Raw genomic sequence first — 23,638 nt, forward strand, 5'->3', positions numbered from 1 at the left:
ATCCTCTACTGCTGGCAAAAAATAATTTCTGAATGGGGACAAGCGATAGCATTAGCGATTACTCCTCCCCTTACTGTGGAGGAGATCACTGCATGTAATTGCAGCGGTCTCCTTTACTAACAAGCAGCCGATTCTCGGGACGGAACGCCACCGCTTCATCTGCTAGTCTAGGGGTACTTTCACACTTGCGGCAGAGGATTTCGGCAGGCAGTTCCGTCACCGGAACTGCCTGTCAGATCCGGCAAAACTTATGCAAACTGATGGCATTTGTCAGATGGATCCAGATGCAGATCCGTCTGACAAATGCATTGAAATGCCAGATCCGTCTCTCCGGTGCATTTTTTTGCTGGACCACTTAATGACAGATCCAGCAAGTGTTCAGTCTTTTTGGACGAAGATAAAACCGCAGCATGCTGCGGTATTATCTCCGTCCTGAAATGGCAAAAAGACTGAACTGAAGACATCCTAATGCATACTGAACGGATTGCTCTCCATTCAGAATGCATGGGGATAAAACTGATCAGTTCTTTTCCGGTATAGAGCCCCTAGGACGAAACTCAATGCCGGAAAAGAATAACGCTAGTGTGAAAGTACCCTAATGCAGCCCTTAGTATATACAATTTATTTTGTCCCACAGTGCATCTATCCATTTTTAGTACCGTATTTTTCGCCCTATAAGACACACTTTCCCCCCCCCAAAAGTGGGGGAAAAATAGCAGTGCGTCTTATGGGGCGAATACTGCTGATTTTGACGTATTTTCAATGATACACCCGCCACGATGCAGTGCGGCGGGTGTATCAGCTGTCAGGGAGGAGGGGCTGGGGGCCGGCATCTGCTTTTATAATGACAGCGAGGCCCCATGCAGTGACTGTATTCTACAACACGGGCGCCGCTCACTGTATAATCGTATCTCTAATAGTTAATTATGTATATACCGGTAATTGCATAATCAGCGCTACTTACAACTACAAGCGCTCGGTAGGTAGCAGAGAGGAGGGAGGAGGCAGGCCGGGAGGACGGGCGGGCGGCGCGTCACTCACTACGTCACGCTCCTGCGCCGCCCACTTTATGAATGAAGCAGGCGGCGTGGGCGCATGACGTAGTGACTCAAGCTGCCAGCGCCCGTCCTCCCGGCCTGCGTCCTCCCTCCTCTCTGCTACCTACCGAGCGCTTGTAGTTGTAAGTAGCGCTGATTATGCGATTACCGGTATATACATAATTAACTATTACAGATACGATTATACAGTGAGCGGGGCCCATGTAGTAGAATACAGTCACTGCACGGGCCCCGCTGTCATTATAAACACAGATGCAACCCCCACCCCCTGTATTGAGGGTCATTCACTACAGGGACACTGTTATGGAGAGGATCTGTGGATGACACATAGCATAAGATGCTATATATGTGTCATCCACAGATCCCCCCCCATAACTGTCATACACAGATCCACATAACAGTGCCATCCAGAGACCCCAATAAGAGCCACCCACAGATCCCCCATAAGTGTCACCCACAGATCCCCCATAAGTGTCACCCACAGATCCCCCATAAGTGTCACCCACAGATCCCCCATAAGTGTCACCCACAGATCCCCCATAAGTGTCACCCACAGATCCCCCATAACAGTGCGTCACCCACAGATCCCCCATAACAGTGTGTCACCCACAGATCCCCCATAACAGTTCACCATCCACAGATCCCCCATAACAGTGCACCATCCACAGACCACAATTAGTTCAAGACCCACCAAAAGCACACCTATTGGTTCAAAATATTTTTTTTCTTATTTTCCTCCTCAAAAACCTAGGTGCGTCTTATGGGCCGGTGCGTCTTATAGGGTGAAAAATACGGTATCTTATTGTCCCTTTTATCAGTTTCTACATTGATTCTGTCTCCCTTAGTATTTTAGACGGTCAGGTAGTCCTTCAATATTAGGTTTTTCACCAATAACTCAGAATATATTCTCTGACCCTCCTCAAATCATTCATCAATTTCCTCCCTGTTATGACCACTTCCCTCTGAGGGCGATTTCTGAGCAAACCCATCGTTCTTCACACGATACCCACACTTTCCCGAGGGGAGTACCAAGTGCTACCTCAGAGGGGAATTGGAACACAAGGGAATCGAGACCAGAGTGTGAACCCACTAGACTGACCTCACAATACATCCAGTGGATACGATCAGACAGAAGCGTAGTAAGGCCGAAGTGTACGAAGGCCGAAGTCCGGACAGGAGGCAATCAGGCAAAGTCCGTAAAATGTAATCCAAAGTCCGGTACACAGAATGACAAGAACCAACAGAACACCTTAGCTCAAACAGAAAACTAGACTAGCTAGGAACCTAAGTTGCTCAAGTGCCTTCCTGTAGAAGGAGGCACCTTTAAATACCTCCTACAGACCATCCATATGCTGGGGAAGATAGGAGGCATATGCATGCTGCTTCACATAAGTACGAGAGACACGCCCGCACACACCCTAAATATACACAAGGAACTCTGAACCAGAGTGCAAGCTCTGCTCAGAGCTAGGAGGAAGATGCTGGCTGCAGGAGAGCAGACCACAGCTAAGAAGCCCGCTGCCCGTGCCTGTCAGCACAGCGTGCAGCAGCGAGGAGGAGCGGGGAACAGAATCGCAGGCACGAGGAGCTGGGTTAACACTCCCACTCTCTATTGAGGGTTTGCATAGCTGCTTTATCATTTCCCTAGTGCATGATCATTTGGCATGCTCAGACACAAATTGTCCCTGATGTTCACATTTTAGATGGGAATATCACATTTTACCTTTTAACAGCGCCGAAGGGCCACTGGGAGATTACCCCCTTTTACTCCTCTGAACCCTAGTTTTTCACTGCCCCCTTGTTCAAATAGGAGTGTTGCTTGCCCTGACTGCAGCATCAACAGTTTGACTGTAGCTGATGTTTCTGTTAGGTTTCTGGAACGTCAGGATGCTCCTGACCTTCCATTACCAAGGGGATCAGGAGTGCCTACTTGCCTACTGTTCAATCCGATAAAAGAAGGCTGATCTCTGGACACTCCTGACTTTCCATTCTCAAACAGATCAGGAGCACTCACTCTCCAGTCTTCCAGTGGCTTGTGTACCCTTGCTAGGGCTGAGGTCTGCCAACCTTACCATTGCAACCAGGATGTTCCTAGCACTGTATATTCAGCGCATGGAGTGCCAGTGTCTGGTGACTCAGTTGGCTACCACTTCTCTTATTAATTATTTCCTTTGAGTTTACAGTATATTTATTATATTTATTGATTATAACTGGCTTATGGTGTTCTTTAGTATATTAATACATATGTATAGGCAACTTGGGATTCACATTTTCTTAACAGGTTTTATAGATCTTGTTTCCTACTGTGTTTTGTGCAAGTTAACTCTGTGGCATTCTTTCTCGGACTCTGAACACCCTTGACCTGGCTGTGACCATGTGTGTCTATGTTTTTTTATTTTGTAAAAATGCTAGAAACATATTGCTTTTTACACATTACGATAAAAGGTAAAGTAGCTGATGTCTTCAGACTTTCTTACTTTGGCAGTGCCTGATCAAGTGCATTCTGTTCTCCTTGACACATCTGTACACTGCTCAAAGGCCTTTATACCAATCCTCCAACACCAAGCTCCAATACAGTGTGCCTAAGCATAGCACACCCTGAAGTACAGTAAATGAAGCAGCCCTCCTGTGAATTGGACAAGAGGGCCTATGCGGCAGTGTTAACCTCATCTTTGCCAGTCATAGCTACACTTACACAAAGGGAGTAGGAGATCAGCAGGTCACTCAGTGGGTGTAGCTCTATTCATCTTTTATGTTTAGCTTTAAAAGGAAGCATTGATGAACAAATTGTAGACCAGGTAGATCCCAAGTAATTATTTTCTTGAGGTTAATGTAAAAACACGGACATCACTTACAAATTCCTTCTCCCGCTTATGTTTTTCCCCAGCTTCTTTCATCAGTTCTTCGGCATGCTCTAGCCTGGCATCCACCAACTTCTGCTGGAGCTCCCGCTGTTTAAATATCTGATCCAAATGCTTTAAAAATATGAAAAAGTTGTAAGATTATAATTATCTGCAAGATTTCTAATATTCAAGCGTCTTCCAGGAAAACTAGTTCTGTTTTATATGGATTGGGACCCGATATCTTTCCTGTCCTATATATTGTGTCAAGGACCATTAAAGGGATTTTCCATGATTTTAATATTGATGGCGTATCCTCAGGATAGGCCATCAATATCTGAACAGTGGGGTCCAACATCCTGCACCCCCACAGATCAGCTGTTTCAGAGTACTTTCAGAGCTAGAGCCGAAACTGGTCCCATTCCCTTCAGTGAAAGCAGTTGTGCAGTAAAGATCTCTGTCCAATTTATGATTGTCAGATGGCAATATCAATATAATGGAAATTGTGGGCTGCCAAATAAAATTATCCCATCTAAGGATAAGGCATACCCATAAAAATGCTGTTGATGTATTAAATTAAAGGGGTTGGACAATTTCTGGTTACTCTTTATAGGGTTGAGCGAATTGTTTTCGGATTGCCGAAAACTTCATTAACAATATCGGCTCTGTCCTACTGTAAAATGTATGGTTTCTGCGGAGGTCTTTCCAAAGTTTCAACAAATATAGTGAGACTTACTTTGTCTCACCTCTATTATAAGTCACTTCATTTATTCGCATAAGTTACTGTATCAAAATACTAAGCAAAACTGTGTTTCGTGCCTCATTAAAGAAGCTGAGTTCTGCATCATGGTTTGATACAGTAATTTATGCAAATGAATGAAGTCACACAAGATGGAGGTGAGACGAAGTAAGTCTCGCGATATTTGCTGAAACTTTAGAAAGGCCTCTGAGGAGCCATACATTTTACAGTAATAGTTTTTAAAAGATCAGGTTCGCTCATCCCTAACTGTTGATCAATGTGTATGTAAGATTATTTTATGGCTATTACTAATATAGCCTTTGTTGAAACTCTGTCCCATTTTCTATATTTTATTAGGTATGCCCCCTTGTTTGCCATGTCTTTTGTGCTGTCTACATAGACTTCCTGTCCATAAAATGGCTGCTGATGGAGGGTCAACCAGGCAAATCAGCTGTGATGTCTCCTCCATTCAAATACTCTGCGACTGCCATCTGCCCTTGCAGTGTTGGGAATTTAGTGCAGGTGCAGTGTGTATGAATAGGGGGGAGTGAGTCATGTGTCTGGTCACATGACCCTCCATCAGAGGCCATTTTATGGACAGTACAGAAGATTTGCCTAACAAGGCAGCATGGCTTATGAAATATAGCAAACGGTACAGAATATCAACAAAGGTTATACTAGTAAGTGCCATATCGTCACCTGTTTTACACATTGGTCACAAGTAGCCAGAAAGTGGCCAACCCCTATAATGCATTTGATTGTGATGTCTTTCACAACTTACACAACTAGTAACATTCCAGATATTAATCTTTGCACTTGTGGGTGTATTACGAGGTAGTTGAGCAGTACAACCCTCTTTGGGTCAGTTTCAAGAATACATTTTACACAGAGCGGATTGTGAAGTAGCCCAAATGTTGTTTTGCATTTTCCATCCTCCTTCTCAATCTTTACTTATAGGAGATCTGTCACCTAAATATGCTTTCTTCTTGTCTCGAAAAATAACTGAAATAAAGTGGCCTAAATGGGAGGAAAAGCTCACAAACCCCAAACACTGTGGCGTGTTTATACCCGGGGGAGCAATTCCTCCGCATGTGATCCGTTGCTAACGGCAATCCCCAGCAAAAATGCATACGATGGAAGATGTTGGCAGCGGACCACATGCACCACAATGGCGTCCTACACAAGATGGGATAATGTGTGGATGCAAATATAAAAATACATAAATCATTGCGAAAGGTGCACCACAATGATATGCAACTGAGCATTTCCTCCCATTTAGGCCACTTTATTTCAGTTATTTTTCTTGATATGTTTAGAATGGGCCATTGCGTACTGCTGGTAGCATTCTGTTGCACCTGGCAGCCTGTGTCACATGGCCTGTTATAGGTGGGGCTTACAGCCTTATCATCTCTCCCACTGCCTGAGTGATCTCACTATGGAGGTATGTGGGAGCTTGGCTGTGAGTTGGATCTTAGCACCTTTCAGACCGTGTTCACACACCATAGGTAGTCTAGTGGTAGGAACCCATACCACACTGAGATACCTTGACGGTGGTGCAAAAGGGCTCCGATGTGTTCCTGACAGGAATACATTGGCTAAAGTCTCAGTTCTTAACATCAGCTTGAGGGATTAGCCAGTGTTGTCAGTTCCATATCATTGTGGTGCACCTTTCGCAGTGATTTATGCATTTTTATATTTGCATCCACACATTATGCTATCTTGTGTAGGATACCATTGTGGTGCATGTGGTCCACTGCCGACACCCCCCATTGTATACATTTTTGCTGGGGATTGCCGTTAGCAACGGATCACATGCGACGCAATTGCTCCCCCGGTTATAAACACGCCACAATGTTTGGGGGTTTTGAGCATTTCCTCCCATGGCCACTTTATTTCAGTTATTTTTCTTGATATGTTTAGATTGTGCCATTGCGTACTGCTGGTAGCATTCTGTTGCACCTGGTAGCTTGTGTCACATGGCCTGTTATAGATGGGGCTTACAGCCTTATCATCTCTCCCACTACCTGAGTGATTTCACTATGGGGGTATGTATGAGCTTGGCTGTAAGTTGTATCTTAGCACCTCTCAGACCGTGTTCGTGGATGAAAAAATGAACAAGAATTTGAGCAAGTAAAAATTTCCCTTAGTAACATAACTTTAGTGACAAATTCATATCAGCATGATATAGTTACAGTTATTGAAGCATATATTTGTACATTTATGTAAGTAACCCCTATATTAGACCCCATAATTGCTTTCCATAGACACAACAGTTCCTCCATAGGGGTGCTATACAGCTCTGCTCTAGTCACCTGCAGTTCAGCCCCTTTTCTGCTGATTGGTGGGTGTCCTGAAGATTGGACTTCCACTGATCACCCATTGATGGCCTATCTCAAGTATAGTGTATTCCTGAAAAGGCCCTTTCAGTCTTCAAATGGTTATTACATTTTCAAATATATAAAAGCTGAAATGTTGACACATCTGTTGTAATGAATGTGTTTTCTAGCATAGCCTAGAAGAAAAACAACTATAAAACATTATCTATCCAATGTTGATGATAATTCATTAAAATCTCTTTGGATTTGCAGTCACGGCTAGCAATTTAGTTGGTATGCTATCCACACTAGAGCCTCACTAAATGCTAGATTATTTCCATGTGGAAAAAGTATTTCTGAAATGCAATAAATAAAAGTAATGTCTAGCAAATGACATCCATAGGGTAATATACATAAACAATTATTTAGCAATCTTGTCATTTATCCATAGTAGACTGTGTTCGGTGAGCCAGTAACATTCAGTTAATATTCTTCATATGGAAGTCATTTATTTCTATTACACAACTAGCGGTGTTTGGCATAATTGCATAGTGCACCTGTTGTGTTCATAAATCCGGCAATATTAATATAAAACTCCATGTGGACTATAAAGCATTTTATTGCCTCCCTTTACAGGTTTGCTTGTTTTCAAGGAAGATTGACAGCTAGGGCAGCTGTTCCACCTTACCTCTTCTCTGACTTCATATTGGCCAACAATGCTCTTGAGTTTCTCTGCCAGCTCAGCATTTTCCTGGCACAGCACAGTGTTTCTCTCACTCTGCTGCTCGATCTGACTCTGGATTTCTGCCAGTGTTATCTGGAAATGGTTAGTGATTTCTTTCCGTTTTTCTTCATCTTCGCGAACTCTTTGAATGGTCTCCTCCTAAAAGCAACATTTACAAGTGATATAACATGCTGGAAAGAATTTCCATTTAATCGGATGTCATTGTATATTGCTGAATATTTATATTTGGTCATTAAAATGTAGTTTTCACCCTTAGACACCAATTTACTTGCTTGTAAATATGTGTCTGCATCAATGCTTGCTGTGTATATACAGTGTGTGCTGGTGTATGCATTTATACTATCAGGCTGTTTACTTGTATTTTCCTTAAAACTAAGATATACCGTAACACTCTGGTATTACAGCAGAGGTGTGCCCTCTCTCAAGTTAAAAGATTTGTCTTAAAACTTTACAGTGCTCTAAGATTGCTAGGTGCAGAGATTTGTAAAGCTTTTCCCTTCAAAGCTCATCTCTTTGTGTTGTAGATGTCTCCTTCTTCCTAATTCACTAACATGAAGTGGTTATCATTGACTGCATGTTACTGATACAGTGGAGCTGACATCCAGTTACCAGTCTTGGATCTTACAGTCCTGATAGTTCATATTATATTTCCTCCTCCCTACTGTTAGTATATTCCTGTAGTCACACATAGAACACACTACCTGCCTGAATGACCTGCATTATTACAGCATGCAGAACATACTACCTGCATGAATTAATGCTGTAATAAGACAATATGAGATGGCAGGCTCACTCAACATATGCAGCTTGCATTTCCCTGTTTGGGTAAGATATTTCATTTCTCTATAGCTGACAGCAGCAGGGAGGAAGTAAAGGGAAGCAGTAATGTGAACCTCCCATTATGTCCAATAATGAAATGAATCAGCTAAAAGCATCATAAAGCTCAACTTCATACAAGCTACTTGTGTTTTAATGGCTACTATCAAATTGTATGGCAGTGTATTGAAGGATGAGAAATTGATGATTAAAGGGAATGTGTTATCAGAAAATGACCTATTTTTTTAACCCTTAGGATACCAGAGGTTTTTAAATTTTAGCATTTTCATTTTTCTTCCCTATCTTACTTGAGCCATAACTTTTTTATATTTCCGTTCACATAGCTGTATGAGGGCTTATTTTTTGCGGGACAAGTTGTACTTTCTAGTGCCACCATTTATTATGGCTTACAATGTAGTGGGAAGCAGTAAATTCCAAATGGGGTGGAATTGGAAAAATAACGCAATTCCTCCACCGTTTTACGATTTTTGTTCCCACAGCATTCAGTTTGTGGCAAATCTAGCCCATGCCCTTAATTTTCTGGGTCAGTAAGATTATAACGATACATCATATGTATAGGTTTTTATGTCTAAATAGTGTAAAATAAATGTAAACTTTGAAAAAAATATGTTTTTACATCACCATATCCTGACCCCCATAACTTTTTTATAGTTATATCTACTGAGCTGTGTGCGTGACAATCTGTAGTTTTTATTGGTACAATTTTGGAGTGTGTGTGACTTTTTGATCACATTTTATTAAAAAAATTTGGGTAAGAGAAGCAAGGAAAAAATAGCAAATTGGCCATTTTGACCCTTTTTTTCCATTACGCCATTTGCCGTATTGGAAAAACATTTTTATATTTCAATAGTACGGGCGTTTTCGGTGACGGTGATACCCATGATGTTTATATTACTTAATTATGTATTATTTTTTTTTATCATACAGAAATTATAAACCTTTATATTTTTTTAACATTTTTATATATTGTTCCCTGATCCTTCTAGTGCAACATATTCCTTTTTAATAATTTTTATATATTTGTTTAATTTTTTTTAAACTTTTTTGTAATGATTTTGAAGCTCGTGTTTGAGCATACAAAATACTTTTTTTTTATTCTGAACAATCATGGATTTTTAAAATACAGTTATTGCTCAGAATTGCTCATTTGTTATATAAGAATTGCAGATTCAATGCCATTAGCCTCTTCAGCGAGGCTGTGTATTAAAATTAATTACCGGCATCCTCACTGGCCGCAGAGAATGCCAGTAAGAAGCTCAGAAGCACGAGCATCAGTTTTTTTCAGGTGAGATCACAGCATCTAAAGGCTTTAATTACCGCGATTGGCATTATTGCCAGTCGTGGTAATTAGCAGCAGGTCTCGGCGGTTTGAAACAGCGGAGACCCGCAGGCCATGATGCCTGCTGTAATGATATCACCTCTGTATATAGATAAGATAGGATCCACAATAAGTGATTGTCAAAGTTTATCTATTCTTTCCTTGTGCAATGACCTCTGTACAATGATCATTGTGTCTATGACCCATGTGACTGCAATAAGGGAACAGCTAAGGCAAGATGGCAGACCCTATATTAATGTTTAGAAAATAAAATAAATACATCTTTAATCAGAAAATAACAGATTAGAAAAAAGGATATGGTCGCTATCTGGTTTTAACTGGCAGATATAATTTGGTGACACATTTTCTTTAAAGACAGAAATCAGTTTTCCATCTTTAGTTTTTGTTCACAACATGACAAACTATGAAAAGTATTTTTGGGTAATTATCATATAAATATTTGCTGCTTGTCATCAGAGTCTGATTTATTTTACATACATTGTCACTGTCAGGAAAATACTTGAAAATAGATGCAGATATTCTCTGTTTTCCTTCATGTCAAAATCCATTAGTATAAAAAAGAGCTCTGAAAATGTTGCTGAATGTTATTGCTTACGGTACTAACTTGATATAACATAATCTAATTTCTTTCAAATTACAAAAACCTGTACGTTTTCCATGTGTACTATGTGGAATGGTCTGAAGAAGATACTGCTACACATCTTATTTTACAAAAATAGAACCCATGCTAAATGAACTTCATATGAGCCTTGATGACAGTGTCTCAGATAAGGATCCTATTGTTCCAGTCTAACTAGTCAGTATCATCTATTGAGCTTTCTGACACATATAGGTAATTTTGTGTATTTCTTATAATAAATCCAGAAAACCCTTTTAGCCTCCAAAAAAATCAAGTAGTAACCTCTTAATTGCCCTAAACCATCAGGAAAGCGTAATCTCCACTGCCTTCGATTTGTGGTAAATGTATTGTGCAAATCATGGCTGAGGTAAATAAATTTCCATCAGGACTAAAGAAATATAATCACTGCAAAGATGGTTAAAAAAAAAACAAAAAAAAAACCTTGTTTTTAAATTGACTACTAAAAGTGGTAATTGGCCAGGTACAGTATTTGGTAATGTGTGGGCTAGTTTTTCATTGAGAGTGTTCACTATTATCACATGATGTGTCCTGTTTCACCATGAACGTGATTGAAACTCATCAGGCACAGTTGACCACTGATGGTGCAATGCTCCTTGGAACAAATAAAATGAAATGCACAGCCCTCTTGTCTTTACAAACATCGCAATCACACTATACAAACGAATCAGGGGGATTATGCAACGTCCCACTAGCTTACGTGGGAATTGCAAAAGCTTTTTGTTGTCATCTGCAATATCATGCTGTAATGTACTACTGTGTGAAATCCCTTGTTACCAGGCTGTCAGGTGCATTACATACATCCACCACTAGATGGGGTAGCACCACTGTATATATAGGACAGTTCAGGCCTAGCTAAGAGAGTTTTAGTTGGGAAGATGTAGTGGTTGAGGATAGGAGTGTGGAGGAGGCAGGAAAGGCCTCCTCTCCTCTAAAGCTCTCTCCCTTGGGCTCCACGGCCCAGAGGAGCCATAATTTGATCTCAGTATCAAGCCAGGAAGTCAGGCAGAAGAAAAGTCTCCATTTTACCATCCACTCCTCAGGAGTAGCAAGTGAATCTTGGTCAAGTTTATTGTTGGATAAAGACAAAGGAACGACAAAGCCGTATTTCTAGGCTCTAGGCTCCAGGCACGTTGCATAAATTTGGCGTCACGAACAGGATCCATATCCCTTTCTGCCTTATGTAAATGAGCCCCAATTGTTTGACAGTTTTTATTGGGCTAAAGAACTATTTAAACTGCCTAAAGGTTTGCAAGGATACTGTGCCAGTTGACTGCTTTGAAATCGCACTGTTAAAACTGGTAGAATCGCTGATTTTTGTGTCACTAGAACTGCTTGCTGCGATTGAATTGAATTTGACCTTGAACCTAAAATGGCTGCTGGAGGCCTTCTTGTCTGATTTTTGGCACCATCACTCTGCAAAGCACCCTGTACGGCGAGAAACTAGAGTGCCGCCCCTTGCAAAAGTGCGGGAAAGCAATTTCTGCTGCACCACTACAGTCGTGGCCAAAAGTTTTGAGAATTACATAAATATTGAAAATTGGAAAAGTTGCTGCTTAAGTTTTTATAATAGCAATTTGCATATACTCCAGAATGTTATGAAGAGTGATCAGATGAATTGCATAGTCCTTCTTTGCCATGAAAAACAACCTTTCCACTGCATTTCATTGCTGTCATTAAAGGACCTGCTGAGATCATTTCAGTAATCGTCTTTTTAACTCAGGTGAGAATGTTGACGAGCACAAGGCTGGAGATCATTATGTCAGGCTGATTGGGTTAAAATGGCAGACTTGACATGTTAAAAGGAGGGTGATGCTTGAAATCATTGTTCTTCCATTGTTAACCATGGTGACCTGCAAAGAAACGCGTGCAGCCATCATTGCGTTGCATAAAAATGGCTTCACAGGCAAGGATATTGTGGCTACTAAGATTGCACCTCAATGAACAATTTATAGGATCATCAAGAACTTGAAGGAAAGAGGTTCAATTCTTGATAAGAAGGCTTCAGGGCGTCCAAGAAAGTCCAGCCAGCGCCAGGATCGTCTCCTAAAGAGGATTCAGCTGCGGGATCGGAGTGCCACCAGTGCAGAGCTTGCTCAGGAATGGCAGCAGGCAGGTGTGAGCGCATCTGCACGCACAGTGAGGCGAAGACTTTTGGAAGATGGCCTGGTGTCAAGAAGGGCAGCAAAGAAGCCACTTCTCTCCAAAAAAACCATCAGGGACAGATTGATCTTCTGCAGAAAGTATGGTAAATGGACTGCTGAGGACTGGGGCAAAGTCATATTCTCCGATGAAGCCTCTTTCCGATTGTTTGGGGCATCTGGAAAAAGGCTTGTCCGGAGAAGAAAAGGTGAGCGCTACCATCAGTCCTGTGTCATGCCAACAGTAAAGCATCCTGAGACCATTCATGTGTGGGGTTGCTTCTCATCCAAGGGAGTGGGCTCACTCACAATTTTGCCCAAAAACACAGCCATGAATAAAGAATGGTACCAAAACACCCTCCAACAGCAACTTCTTCCAACAATCCAACAACAGTTTGGTGAAGAACAATGCATTTTCCAGCACGATGGAGCACCGTGCCATAAGGCAAAAGTGATAACTAAGTGGCTCGGGGACCAAAACGTTGACATTTTGGGTCCATGGCCTGGAAACTCCCCAGATCTTAATCCCATTGAGAATTTGTGGTCAATCTTCAAGAGGCAGGTGGACAAACAAAAAACCAGTAATTCTGACAAACTCCAAGAAGTGATTATGAAAGAATGGGTTGCTATCAGTCAGTAATTGGCCCAGAAGTTGATTGAGAGCATGCCCAGTCGAATTGCAGAGGTCCTGAAAAAGAAGGGCCAACACTGCAAATACTGACTCTTTGCATAAATGTCATGTAATTGTCGATAAAAGCCTTTGAAACGTATGAAGTGCGTGTAATTATATTTCACTACATCACAGAAACAACTGAAACAAAGATCTAAAATCAGTTTAGCAGCAAACTTTGTGAAAACTAATATTTTTGTCATTCTCAAAACTTTTGGCCACGACTGTACTGCTTCATTACCATGGATTACAATATGAGCGCCGCCCCCTCTATGCTGCTAAATCTAGGGGGTGGGCCAAAAGAGAGGTGGAGTCTATGCGATCAGTGGACGACTCTGCTGAATGTATTCTTGCCTGCAGACACACAGAGAGACAGACTCGAGAGCATGGCAGCAAATGTGCCCGCCGGGTCCGACCATGAGCTGGAATCGCTCGCCGCTTCTGAAGAGGTGAAGTCGGGACCACCTAAGGCCGCCCTGAATGCAGAGGAGCCTCTGCAGGATCGACGGGAGTCCTTTACTTCCAATACTGCTGAAGGAGGAGACAGGACGCCAGCGGTATCCGCCAGGAGTAGGCCACGGCCCAACCGGAGACAGAGGAAGGCCAAGGAGGGATGCCCTAATCCTGGGTGGCCGAGTTTACCACAGATGTTATCCGCCACTCCCGCGCAGTGCCTGTAGGCGACGGGAATGGCTAACGCTAATGTAATGTGGCAGCCTACCATCGTGTCTACGCCACAATGTCCTCGACCCAAGTCTCGGAGAAGGCGTCCGAAAAAGAAGACCACCGCTACCTGGAAGATGGGTGACGAAGAGGGGTGCACCTGGGGACTGCAGAGTTTGGCTCTTAAGGAAGTGATACCAAGGAGAAGTGAGGCGGTGCCCAGAGAAAAAGTCAATATATTTGACAAAATCCGGAGACAACTCAGATTGCTGGTCCTATCTGTTTACTGTTTGGTGGGAGCTGCCCCTAATGGTTCATCTCTGGATGAGTGGGATTCCGGGAGTCCACTATCCACCGATGTGCCTTCCTTACTGGATCCATATCCGTAAGTTAAATGTTTGCAAATTCAACAGACTTTTAGCACTTTTCTTATTATACTGCACTTAAAAGTTTCATATGCTAAAGAATTAATTACTTGGACTTTGCCATGGACTTTATATTATGTTTGTGAGATCAACGCCCATTTGTGTCACCGGCAAGATCAGAAGAAACACTCCATCCCATTTTGCGTTGTGAATAACATAACGTATTATGTCCTTCTATAAAGTGTATTTTCATAATGTGTATTGTCATGCTACTTGTTATTTATACCTGTATGCTGGTTTGCATGTTTTTCTCTTTTTGTATCTTTCAAGAGACTTCGTCCAGAATGTGTCGAGGGCGAAGCATCTTAATCAAAGGGGGTATGCAGCGTCCCACTAGCTTATGTGTGAGCTGCAAAAGCTTTTTGTTGTCATCTGCAATATCATGTTGTAATGTACTACTGTGTGAAATCCCTTGTTACCAGGCTGTCAGGTGCATTACATACATCCACCACTAGATGGGGTAGCACCACTGTATATATAGGACAGTTCAGGCCTAGCTAAGGGAGTTTTAGTTGGGAATATGTAGTGGTTGAGGATAGAAGTGTGGCGGAGGCAGGAGAGGTCTCCTCTCCTCTAATGCTCTCTCCCTTGGGCTCCATGGCCCAGGGGAGACATCATTTGATCTCAGTATCAAGCCAGGAAGTCAGGCAGAAGAAAAGTCTCTATTTTACCATCCACTCCTCAGGAGTAGCAAGTGAATCTTGGTCAAGTTTATTGTTGGATAAAGACAAAGGAAGGACAAAGCCGTATTTCTAGGCTCTAGGCGCCTTTGTATTTAGGTGTAGGACTTTTTAGCTTCTGGCAGCCTCACCATTATTTTAAGGACAGATAAGATTTGTGTTGCATCGCTTGTGTGTAGAAGAAGAGGACTTGAACTGCCTCAACTGAGACTGAAGCAAGGCAAAGAGCTGTTTATCAGTGAGTACATAACTAACTACCCTAGCCTGACACATTACCACCAGCATAGCCTGTTACTGGGAATAATCACATCCAACTTGCATGTATATCAGAGACTGTTTTATTGCTGGATGTAAACTGTTATCAAGAACCTGGTTATAGTAAAGTTGCTAGTTGGATTGAAACCTGCCTCGATCTTCTAACTCCATACCACTACCACTCTCAAAATTTTGCACCACCAAGGTGCTGGCGTCACGACAAAACCTAAACCAGGGGCCCAGCCGCACAAGCACTCAGCACCCATTCATCATCAAGGGCACCTCAATCACCACGTGGCCGGTGTCCCCTGTAACCGAGTGTGCCCTGGAGAATCCAGTGCTGTTCTCCCCTTCAGTGCACTGCTGTCCCAGGGAGGCGACTGCTAAACCGTGAGTAACAGATTAACTGTATGTACATTCCGGACCACCGTGAACCTCACGTGTTCTACCCCTGCGGACTGGCACGTTGAAATTGTGCCCCTAGCAATCTCATGCACATGGACAAACATTCCCTCCCTGGTTAGACACAATTTGAGGGAGGCTGGACTGGGATCTGTGCTCTGTTGGAAGGGCCATACATATGCCTTCATAGATCCCTCACTCAGCTGTCTCTTCAGACTGTGTTACTCTAGCTCTGCCTATATAATTCTTAAAGCATAGTATTTCTGCTCTGGCTAGCTGCAGGTGAAGGTGCTCGACATGTTTCCACACTATAATTTACAGTTTTCCATCAGGAGCTTCCCTACAGTATAACGTCCTAGCATCAAGCAGATCACTGGCTGCAATGATGGTTTGCAACACAGCCACCGGCGCTCATATGGCTCTCTCCCTGTACTTCTGTACATGTATTGCACTACACTCTTGCTGTACTACTGTACCACATGTATTCTTCTCTTCTCTACCTATACTATGCGCTATCTACCTGTACTACATGAACTGAACTGCTCTCTACCCTCACTACCTTTACGGCACTTCTCTCTACCAGTGTCAGGACAAGCTGCCCCTGTGGACACCAGGTGAGAGTGTAACACCTCAGAGGTGCATTACCACCTTTTACACCTCCCCACTATCTTCTATGGTTGATTTAACGTCATCATGTGTATTTCCAGGTCCTGCACATTGGGTATTTGTACTTCTGATTTTGTTACTGTTAACGCATAATGTGCCTGGTTCACCAGCAGATGGCGGCACCAATGGTAGAGCTACATTGTCTAGAATGGAACCCTTCTGTCCATTCTAGTCCTCTCTAGAGAGGGAGGAGTTTTTGCTAGTGAAGAGCAGTTGAGAGTACCCCCTCTATAGGGTAGGCAGCAGGCACTCATCCCTGCTGGACAAGCCCTGCAAAAGTGAGTCTAGAGTACCCCCTCCTAAGGAAAGGTTGTGTTCCAGCCAGCACAGCACCATCAGCTCTGCTGGAACAAGAGGAAAAAGCAAAGAGCCTCAGAAGCCAGCAGAAGTTTCCTGGATAAAGATAAAGATAATGATAGAAATAGAGTCACACTACAGAAAGCTAAGTAGAGCAGAAAGGAAAAGTTTCCTGTTAACACAGCAGAGCTAGAGAGCAACAGATGTAGCAGAGCCGAGTCTGTTTGCCTGCCAGAATTAATACCAAAGCCTGATGGTAACCAAGATAAAGTTGGAAGATTGTTTCCTGATGAAAGTTTATTCAAGTAAAGCTGTAATCAACTATACACAAGGTCTGGACTCAATTCATTCTACAAATCCCTCCACTATTCTATCCTTTGCTCTGCTTCAGACGACAATGTCTGGGGTTCCAGGATATCCAGGTAGGAGCACTGTGACATGTGCACAGCCACATCTAAAGGGACAGTATAGGCTACCCTTACACCACTCTTGCATTACTACACCTGCGTCTGGAGGAAAGAAGGTTTGTACACAAACATAGAAAAGTATTCTTTACGGTGAGAGCAGTGAGACTATGGCCTGAGGAGGGGGTGATGGTGAGTAAAATAAAAGAATTCAAGAGGGGCTTGGATGAATTTCTGGAGTGTAATAATATTACAGGCTATAGCTACTAGAGATGGGTCGTTGATCCAGGGAGTTATTCTGGTTGCCTTATTGGAGTCGAGAAGGAATTTTTTTCCCCCTTAAGTAGGGAAAATTGGCTTGTACCTCACAGGTTTTTTTTGCCTTCCTCTGGATCAACTTGCAGGATAACAGGCCGAACTGGAAGGACAAATGTATTTTTTCGGCCTTATATACTATGTTACTATGTTACACCTGGGTACCACCAACATCATCTACTTAAGGAGACTCTGTCATTTGTTGCTTTAATGCAACTGGCGTCACAACAAAAAAAAACTTTCACTTTAAGGGACCCCCAGTACCCCGTCCCTTGCATCAAAACTGGTGTCATGACAAAAAGAACGTTCACTTTAAAGGGATCCCCAGTACCCCATCCGTTGCATCAAAATATGGCGTCATGAACAGGAAGGGACTCAAATCCTCCTCCCTATTGGAGCTGCCGGAAAAGCTCATAAGAGGTCTGTTCTGCCTCTGGTAGTCTAGTCTGGCCCTCCTGTGGCTGAACTTGGTGTTGACCGGGTTGTGACACTTTTTACTGCAGTTGTCATCTTCTGTTTTAAAGAGGCGGCTGCCCCAGCCATCCCAAAGGTGTCCAGTACTTCCAGCTGTAGAGGGGCCGGCAAATGGTCTTCCTCCTCATCGCAGCTTCATTTTCCACGGCAGTTGGTAGTTAAAGATTGTCAAGCTGATGGTCACTGACGTGTGGAGGCAGGGGTGTTGGTAGGGCTCGAAGTCAGGGGCACTATGGGCTTTGGCAAACAGACTACCACCACAGCAAACAGGCCCTGAAGAGACTCCATGGTGGTGTATTCCACTGTGTCCCCCAGGTAAAGGCTATGGCGGGCTTGCGGGAGTAAGGCAGCTTCACCAAGCGCCTATTAACATACAGTTCTCTGCCAGTATTATTGTCCTGGATGAATCTGGACCCCACTCGACTGAAAACCATACAACACTTCCAGTCTTCCTCTCAAATATGGGGTCCCAGGGCTGAGGCCGGTCCTACACTTTTATGGCCCAATCTTTCACGGCTTTGCGGTACTCCCACATATTTCACGCACGGGCCGTGATCTCCCTGGGGACCATGGGATCGAGTTCCTCAAATGAGCCATGATTACTGGGCGGCGGAGTGGAGACTCCGACCCCCTTCGCCGGGCCAGAAATCGCGATCCCCCGCCCGCCTCCCTTTGTATAATCGTTGGTCTCTAGTGGGTATACCAGGGTGCCAGCACATTGCTGGCACCCTGGTATAAACGGCTGACATCGATGATGCGATGTCAGCCGTTTAACCCTTTCCATACAGCGGTCCGTACAGACCGCTGTATGGAAAAAGTTAACAGTAAGAGGGAGCTCCCTCCCTCTCCCATCGGGGGGCTGCTGTGCCTTTGCAGCCCCCCGATGGAGAGGGAGAGAGCCCCCAGACAGCCCCCCGAGAGATCCCCTCCTTACCCTTCCCCGTCTGCGAAGTTCTGAGCAGACGGGGAAGGTTCCCATGGCAACAGGACGCCTCTCAGGCATCCTGCTGTCCATGGTGCTGAACAGATCTGTGCTAAAGGCAGAGATCTGTTCAGACAAAGTGTAAGTAAAATACAGTACTGTACAATATATATTGTTCTGTACTGTATTATACAGACATCAGACCCACTGGATCTTCAAGAACCAAGTGGGTCTGGGTCAAAAAAAAAGTGAACAAAAGTGAAAAAAAAAGTAAAAATCCAAAAACACATTTATCACTGATTAAAAATGAAAAAAATAAAATTCCCTACACATGTTTGGTATCGCCGCGTCCGTAACGACCTGATCTATAAAACGGTCATGTTACTTTCCCCGCACGGTGAACGCCATAAAAATAAAAAAATAAAAACTATTAGGAAATTGAAATTTTGCCCACCTTACTTCCCAAAAAAGGTAATAAAAGTGATCAAAAAAGTCGCATGTACGCCAAAATAGTACCAATCAAACCGTCATCTCATCCCGCAAAAATCATACCCTACCCAAGATAATCGCCCAAAAACTGAAAAAACTATGGCTCTTAGACTATGGAAACACTAAAACATGATTCTTTTGGTTTCAAAAATGAAATCATTGTGTAAAACTTAAATAAATAAATAAAAAGTATACATATTAGGTATTGCCGCGTCCGTATCGACCGGCTCTATAAAAATATCACATGACCTAACCCCTCAGGTGACCACCGTAAAAAAATAAAAATAAAAACGGTGTAAAAAAAGCTATTTTTTGTCATCTTACGTCACAAAAAGTGTAATAGCAAGTGATCAAAAAGTCATATGCACCCCAAAATAGTGCCACTCAAACCGTCATCTCATCCCGCAAAAAATGAGACCCTACTTAAGATAATCGCCCAAAAACTGAAAAAACTATGGCTCTTAGACTATGGAGACACTAAAACATTTTTTTTGTTTTAAAAATGAAATCATTGTGTAAAACTTACATAAATAAAAAAAATTGTATACATATTAGGTATCGCCGCGTCCGTGACAACCTGCTCTATAAAATTACCACATGATCTAACCTGTCAGATGAATGTTGTAAATAACAAAAAAAAAAACGTGCCAAAAAATCTATTTCTTGTTACCTTGCCGCACAAAAAAGTGTAATATAGAGCAACCAAAAATCATATGTACCCTAAACTAGTACCAACAAAACTGCCACCCTATCCCGTAGTTTCTAAAATGGGGTCACTTTTTTGGAGTTTCTACTCTAGGGGTGCATCAGGGGGGCTTCAAATGGGACATGGTGTCAAAAAAACCAGTCCAGCAAAATCTGCCTTCCAAAAACCGTATGGCATTCCTTTCCTTCTGCACCCTGCCGTGTGCCCGTACAGCGGTTTACGACCACATATGGGGTGTTTCTATAAACTACAGAATCAGGGCCATAAATAATGAGTTTTGTTTGGCTGTTAACCCTTGCTTTGTAACTGGAAAAAAAATATTAAAATGGAAAATCTGCCAAAAAAGTGAAATTTTGAAATTGTATCTCTATTTTCCATTAAATCTTGTGCAACACCTAAAGGGTTAACAAAGTTTGAAAAATCTGTTTTGAATACCTTGAGGGGTGTAGTTTCTTAGATGGGGTCACTTTTATGGAGTTTCTACTCTAGGGGTGCATCAGGGGGGCTTCAAATGGAACATGGTGTCAAAAAACCAGTCCAGCAAAATCTGGCTTCCAAAAACCATACGGCGCACCTTTCACTCTGCGCCCCGCTGTGTGGCCGTACAGTAGTTTACGGCCACATATGGGGTGTTTCTGTAAACTACAGAATCAGGGCCATAAATAATGAGTTTTGTTTGGCTGTTAACCCTTGCTTTGTAACTGGAAAAAAAATATTAAAATGGAAAATCTGCCAAAAAAGTGAAATTTTGAAATTGTATCTCTATTTTCCATTAAATCTTGTGCAACACCTAAAGGGTTAACAAAGTTTGTAAAATCAGTTTTGAATACCTTGAGGGGTGTAGTTTCTTAGATGGGGTCACTTTTATGGAGTTTCTACTCTAGGGGTGCATCAGGGGGGCTTCAAATGGGACATGGTGTCAAAAAAACAGTCCAGCAAAATCTGGCTTCCAAAAACCATACGGCGCACCTTTCACTCTGCGCCCCGCTGTGTGCCCGTACAGTAGTTTACGGTCACATATGGGGTGTTTCTGTAAACGGCAGAGTCAGGGCAATAAAGATACAGTCTTGTTTGGCTGTTAACCCTTGCTTTGTTAGTGGAAAAAATGGGTTAAAATGGAAAATTAGGCAAAAAAAAGAAATTCGCAAATTTCATCCCCATTTGCCAATAACTCTTGTGCAACACCTAAAGTGTTAACGAAGTTTGTAAAATCAGTTTTGAATACCTTGAGGGGTGTAGTTTATAGAATGGGGTCATTTTTGGGCGGTTTCTATTATGTAAGCCTCGCAAAGTGACTTCAGACCTGTAGTGGTCCCTAAAAATTGGGTTTTTGTAAATTTCTGAAAAATTTCAAGATTTGCTTCTAAACTTCTAAGCCTTATAACATCCCCAAAAAATAAAATATCAATCCCAAAATGCTACAAACATGAAGTAGACATATGGGGAATGTAAAGTAATCACAATTTTTGGGGGTATTACTATGTATTACTGAAGTAGAGAAACTGAAAGTTTGAAATTTGCTAATTTTTCTAAATTTTTGGTAAATATGGTATTTTTTTATGCAAAAAAAATTAACTTTTTTGACCCAATTTTAGCAGTGTCATGAAGTACAATATGTGACGAAAAAACAATCTCAGAACGGCCTGGATAAGTCAATGCGTTTTAAAGTTATGAGCACTTAAAGTGACACTGGTCAGATTTGCAAAAAATGGCCAAGTCCTTAAGGTGAAATAGGGCTGAGTCCTTAAGGGGTTAAAGTCATTTTTAAAGATAGTTTTGTAAATCCAATAGGCTATATAGTTCATGGACACACAGATTTAACCTGTTCAGATCCTGTTTATGACGCCAAATTTTGATGCAACGGACGGGGTACCAGGGGTCTCTTAAAGTTTTTTTTGTCTTCATACCAGTTGCATTGAAGCAACAAGAGACAGAGTCCCCTTAAGTAGATGGTGTTGGTGGTACCCAGGTGTAGGAATTCCTGAGTGGTGTAAGGGTAAACTATACTGTCCCTTTTAGATGTGGCTGTGCACGTGTCACGGTGCTACTACCTGGATATCCTGGAACCCCAGGCGTTCGAAGCAGAGCAAAGGATAGAATAGTTGAGGAATTTGTAGAATGAATTGAGTCCAGACCTTCTGCTGTACTTAGCTTTCTGTAGTCTGACTCTATCTTTATCTTTATCCAGGGAACTTTTCCTCCTGGCTTCTGAGGCTCTTTGCTTTTTCCTCTTGTTACAGCAGAGCTGACAGTGCTGTGGATGAGGGCCTGCTGCCTTCCTTATAGAGGGGGTACTCTCAACTGCTCTTCACTAGCAAAAACTCCTCCCTCTCTAGAGAGGGCTAGAATGGACAGAAGGGTTCCATTCTAGGCAATGTAGCTCTGCCATTGGTGCCGCCATCTGCTGGTGAACCAGGCACATTACACGCTAACAGTCACAAAATCAGAAGTACAAATACACAATGTGCAGGACCTGGAAATAAATACACTTGATGATGTTAAATCAACCATAGAAGATAGTGGGGAGGTGTAAAATGTGGTAATGCACCACTGGGGCGTTACAAGAGCAGCTGTATTGTATTCATACTATAAAGTGTAATATGAACTATCAGGATTACACAGGAGTCTGACGTAACCCCTGTCCTCTACATAGAAATTGATTCACTAGAATTTCTTTATCTCAATTCTTCTATTCTGGTGTGCTTGCTTTTCTTGATTTCTCATTATTTCTTATGTTAGGTTGACATTATGGAGGCAATTACTAGCTTCACATAAAGGTATAGTCTTAAAGGGGAACTAAACCCTCAAAAACATATATAATACAAATACACTTAATCCATAATGCACACACAGCTATGTCAAGAAGGTGCTCCCCAAGCTGCCATCATAAGCAGCTTAGGAGAGACCTTGCGGACAAAGCACTTTGTCTTTCCCCTAGTCCTCCCCTATGTTTGGCTACAGAATGGCGAGTGTGATGTAATACAGGAAGTTCAGGAGAGGGGTGGGACTTAACCACACTGATTGAAATGCCCACAGATGGATGTGCCCGCAGTGCTATAGTACTCCCTGCCCTAGGTCCCCACAGCCACTTTCACTCCCACTCTCCTGAGATCTATCATCTGCCTTCCTTGTCATAGTTGTCAAATACCAGGAGTTGTAGTTTTTTCCCTCATACCGACTCCCTGTAATGTCCCCTGAAAGCCCACAATTACATACTAGAAATGCTGAGAGTATTATATCTCTTTCCGTATAATGGCCACTGATGCCCCCTAATAACATTCTGGACATGCTAGGAGTTGTAGTTTTCTTCTGTTATATTCATCTACATATAATGTTCACTGATATCTCATAATAACAATCTGGACATGCTGGGCATTGTAGTTCTCTCATATCCCTCTCCATGTAATGGCCACTGGTGTCCCATAATAAAAGTCTGGACATGCTGGGAGTTGTAGTTCTCTCTCTCTTTGTTATTAAGATCACACATCCAGACTCAGCAGCGCCTGACAACAGTTCATTTTTCTCGCATCTTGAGTGGATGTCATTGTACGACATCTGTCTGAAGCAGCTGTTTAACGTATATGTCATATCTGAGTGGGGAGGGCGATTTACCTTGGTT

The 23,638-nt window shown here is 42.5% G+C and overlaps 1 protein-coding gene across 1 annotated transcript in view; it reads right to left on the reverse strand.

The window, feature by feature from the left end:
* Positions 1-23,638, reverse strand: part of TXLNB (taxilin beta) — a 138,916-nt gene that overhangs the window by 43,767 nt on the left and 71,511 nt on the right. The window contains exons 5-6 of the mRNA XM_040429232.1: positions 7,641-7,835; positions 3,914-4,033 (exon numbers count right to left, since the gene is read on the reverse strand). Of these exons, the coding sequence (XP_040285166.1) occupies positions 3,914-4,033; positions 7,641-7,835 (315 nt within the window). The remainder of the gene's footprint in view (positions 1-3,913; positions 4,034-7,640; positions 7,836-23,638) is intronic.

The sequence above is a fragment of the Bufo bufo genome, chromosome 4 (assembly GCF_905171765.1).
Source record: "Bufo bufo chromosome 4, aBufBuf1.1, whole genome shotgun sequence".
Taxonomy (NCBI): Eukaryota; Metazoa; Chordata; class Amphibia; order Anura; family Bufonidae; genus Bufo; species Bufo bufo.